The 3956-nt window shown below is 34.3% G+C and overlaps 1 protein-coding gene across 2 annotated transcripts in view; it reads right to left on the bottom strand.

Annotated features, from left to right (window-relative positions):
* Positions 1–3956, bottom strand: part of LOC107295520 (RAF proto-oncogene serine/threonine-protein kinase) — a gene marked incomplete at its 5' end in the record, with an annotated part of 19442 nt that overhangs the window by 8883 nt on the left and 6603 nt on the right. For both annotated transcript variants that reach the window (XM_015824843.1, XM_015824852.1), the window contains 1 exon segment: positions 331–415. In XM_015824843.1, the coding sequence (XP_015680329.1) occupies positions 331–415 (85 nt within the window).

Genomic DNA, 3956 nt, shown 5'->3' with positions numbered 1-3956 from the left:
TTGTTTATGTGGACCAGTTGCTGGAATGCCACGGCCCAATATCGGGGACCCCTGCATTACAGTACAAATATTTGAACAAAGCATGCTGATTTCAATGCCTTTATTTTTCCTCCTAAAATGAAAAAGAACTATCTTCTATATAGATAGCTTCCCTTGAAATATTTGTTGAAATTATTACATTAACAATGTTCTTTTTTTCATCCTGGAGATCTATCTCTATGGTCATTGACTTGATAGAACATAATTAATCAATCAACCAATCAATCAACTTTCTTTTTTATTCTCCTCACCAGCCCTTTGCAGTGTATTAAAATTTCAGTAATATTTTACCTTAATACAGCTACTTCATTTCTAAAGGCTTGGAATTGTTCTGGGGTTGGATCTACAACCTTTAGTATCTTTACTGCTACATCGCCTGCAAAAATAATCAATAATAAACATAACACCAAAATCATTCATGGAAGTCTCAAATGCAGAACTTTTATGTATATACACAACAGCTATTATGATAAGGAATAGCTTGAAAACAATATGCCAGTTACAGTGGAAAGTACAAAACTAAAAGTTTAATTACTCTGCATCAGGCTGTTTCATAAAAATGTACACTTCTTGACAGACATAAAATGGACTTTTCAGACTGAAAAGCACAAAAGCATTTTTTTCCCACAGAGACAATAATAGTTTAGCTAAAAGCAAAGTGGTTTGAATGAAAAATGTTCCGTTTTTATTTTGAAACAACTCAGTTCCAGTATGGAATAAACTGTTTTGATACAAACTGTCTGAATTGGCCTGTTTTGACCCAAAGACATAGTGTTGAACGCTAAATATTCCAAAGAATCAAGATGTGGATTTCACATTATAAACAAGCTATTTTGCCCTCAAAACAAGTCACTTCAAATTCTAAGCCGTTCATATATAAAATATTTACATATCATTAAATATATTATTCAGTTAACTAATATTTTTAAAATTGTCGTTAAGCAACTAATTGATTGTAGAAAGGCATTTGTATTGATCACTTCAAGCTATGTGTTTAGAAAAATAGGAATGCCAGAACTTCTTACTATCCACATGATAATCATATATACAGGTCAGGAAGCAAAAGTACAGACAGAATACGGCAATACAGACTGGCTCCAGGTTGGCAAAGCAGTGAGACCCAACTATATACTCTGCCCTTATTTATTCAACCTATATGCTGAACATATATTAAGGACAGCTGGATTGGAAGTTGATCATTTAAAACTGGAAGAAAAACGTCAATAAACCTGACCCGATGACACTACTCTGATAAACAGAAACATAAAGAATTTGCAAGCTCTAATGATAAAAGTCAAGGAGCAGGGTAAAAAGCTGGGACTAAAATTATTATAAAGAAGAATAGACTAATGACAACAGACAAAATAACCCAGTCTTTGAATTGATAATGAAGATACTGAAGTTGTAATTAACTGATCCTAAAAGACAGAAGCTATCAACAATCCAAAAATATGCCAGAGACTAGCACTTGTAGAGCACAAAGAAGAGAGAGTCAAGCTATTCTCCAAAGCACCTGAAGGCAGGACAAGAAGCAATGGGAGGAAACTAACCAAAGAGAGAAGCAACCTAGAACTAAGGAGAAACTTCCTGACAGTTAGAACAATTAACCAGTGGAACAACCTGCCTCCAGAAGCGGTGAATGTGCCAACACTGGACGTTTTTAAGAAGAAACTGGACAGCCATTTGTCCGAAATGGTATAGGGTTTCCTGCCTGAGCAGGGGGTTGGACTAGATGACCTCCAAGGTCCCTTCCAACTTCTTCATCATCATCATCATCATCATCATCATCATCATCATCATCATCATCATCATCATTATTATTATTAATATTATTAAGAATGAAGGTCTTGGAAAAGATATTTAGATGCTATGATGTGTTTATACCTACAAAAACTACAATAGGGCAAGCAATGATTTTACCCTATGACACAGAACATTCTCTGTTCTATGGAAATAAAACTGAACTTTGAAGAAGTAGTATGGGAAGAATATTGACACTTTTGAACTTTGGCATCAGAGAAGACTTCTGAGAACATGGTGGTCATAATGGAAAAAAATCTATGTGGCTACTAAGAATCGACACTGACGTGATGTTACATAGTCAATCAAAAGTTAAAGAACATAGTTATATATAGTAAATGATTGCGTAAAAACACAACTACTGTACATCTCTTTGCTAAGTATTCTTATGAATCTGAACAGAGACAGATATTGGTTGTGCTTTAAATAAAGTACAGATCAGAGTGCAAAAATCTCCATCGGTTATATAACCTGAAGATTCTTTCAGTTTGTGAAGCAGCAACCTTCTCACCTTCCCTGCTGAATGCTGCCAGCCAACACTGTTATAAAATATAGAAAATTCTCAGAACAAGTTGCATAATGGCCCAGGGGTCTATTCAATTAAAAAGAAGCAGTGGGAGGTCTCACACTGAATACCCAAGCACGGGGGGGGGGGGCTGTTAAGTAGCTCTTTGGATCCTAGCCACTGTTTTCAAACGTTGTATTGTTGGAAACTCTCCCAGTCTTAAAAGGTTCAAACAACAGCATATATAACTTTCCCCTCATAAGAGTAATGGAAAGGATGTGTTGAAGCACAATTTTTATGATGGAAAATGTCAATAATTGTCCTGGCCACTCTGAGCAGAGAAGCATCCTCTAACAAATATAATGCATAGCTAAGCTTCTTCTTAATATGAAGCTGGGCCAAACCAGTAATTCCACTTTCTCCCGGTCTTTTCTGCTCTGGATTTGGCAAAGATTGGATGCTCTTATTTAAAGACAGCAAGCATCAAACCTGGCTAGCATGCATCGAACAGCTCTTTTTGAAAGTCTACCCAAAGAAGAGGAAGAATATCTCACTTACAGTCTTCAGCCAGGCAAAAATCCTAACTCCCATGAAACAAATCAGAACTAAATATTTAAACTACTGATTCAGAAAAACTACAGTGATGCTTCACTGACAATACAAGATTGGAAGGCCAAGATTGGAGAACATGCAGCAATCGAAAACCTGACTGCATATTTGCAGTAGAATCTAATCAAATTCAAGCAGAAATGGCCCCCTTACGTACAACATATACAGAAAGTCGAATTTAGACATGGTTTCTGAAGGAAAAGAGAAATTGTCTAAAATAATTAAAATGAATCAAACAGAAATGAGCAATAATCATAGTAGTTTAAAGCACAGTATAAAAATATTTAAAATCCTTAAGCACTACTTAAATAGTAAAAACACTTAAGTAGCAGTCAGTGGGGGGAGAACAAAAGAACAGAGAGGCTTGAATATTTCTAAAAGACACTTTTTCTGTTTTTTAAGTCTTTATTTTTCTTAATTTTCATATTAAATCTCATCTTTTGAATTCTCATTTCAACTCTCACCTCAGTATAAAGTTTATACAAAAGCAGCAATGATATTAATTTGCATAAAGTTCAACAACATGGATGAAAGGGATTATACTGCTATGTATGTACTTAGATGTATCTATTCTATTCCTTCTCCCTTTTTTTCTTTTATTTTTCCTATTGTTTCTACTTAACTTTTCCAAAATATAAAAAAGAAAAAAACAATGAGAAAACAACTTAGATCTCTGCAGAACTCATTAAAAATCTGTATTTCAAAAGGCTATGGCATTTATCTGATAAAGTTAAATGCTTAGAGAACATTTTGCTACGCTTTTAAATTCTTAATCATCAAATCTAGCCTATTTTTATTCTGGCAAAATAAGAAATAATCTTTCTTTTGGGAAGGATTTGGGTCTTGTTGCCCTTAGAACAGTATATCTACAATGAGTTTGGAAAACAAAGTTGAGATAACAAAGAGAATTATGCAACTGACCTAGATGCTCTGCATCTAAATTAGATGATCTAAAACTAATTAAAATTTGATCCTAGGAAAAACAAGAACCAGCTTTTTTTTT

Source organism: Protobothrops mucrosquamatus, unplaced genomic scaffold (genome assembly GCF_001527695.2).
Source record: "Protobothrops mucrosquamatus isolate PMUCROS unplaced genomic scaffold, P.Mucros_1.0 scaffold_196, whole genome shotgun sequence".
In the NCBI taxonomy this organism is placed as follows: Eukaryota; Metazoa; Chordata; class Lepidosauria; order Squamata; family Viperidae; genus Protobothrops; species Protobothrops mucrosquamatus.
Note: the sequence above shows the minus strand (reverse complement) of the source record. Positions and strands in the feature narration are given on the sequence as shown.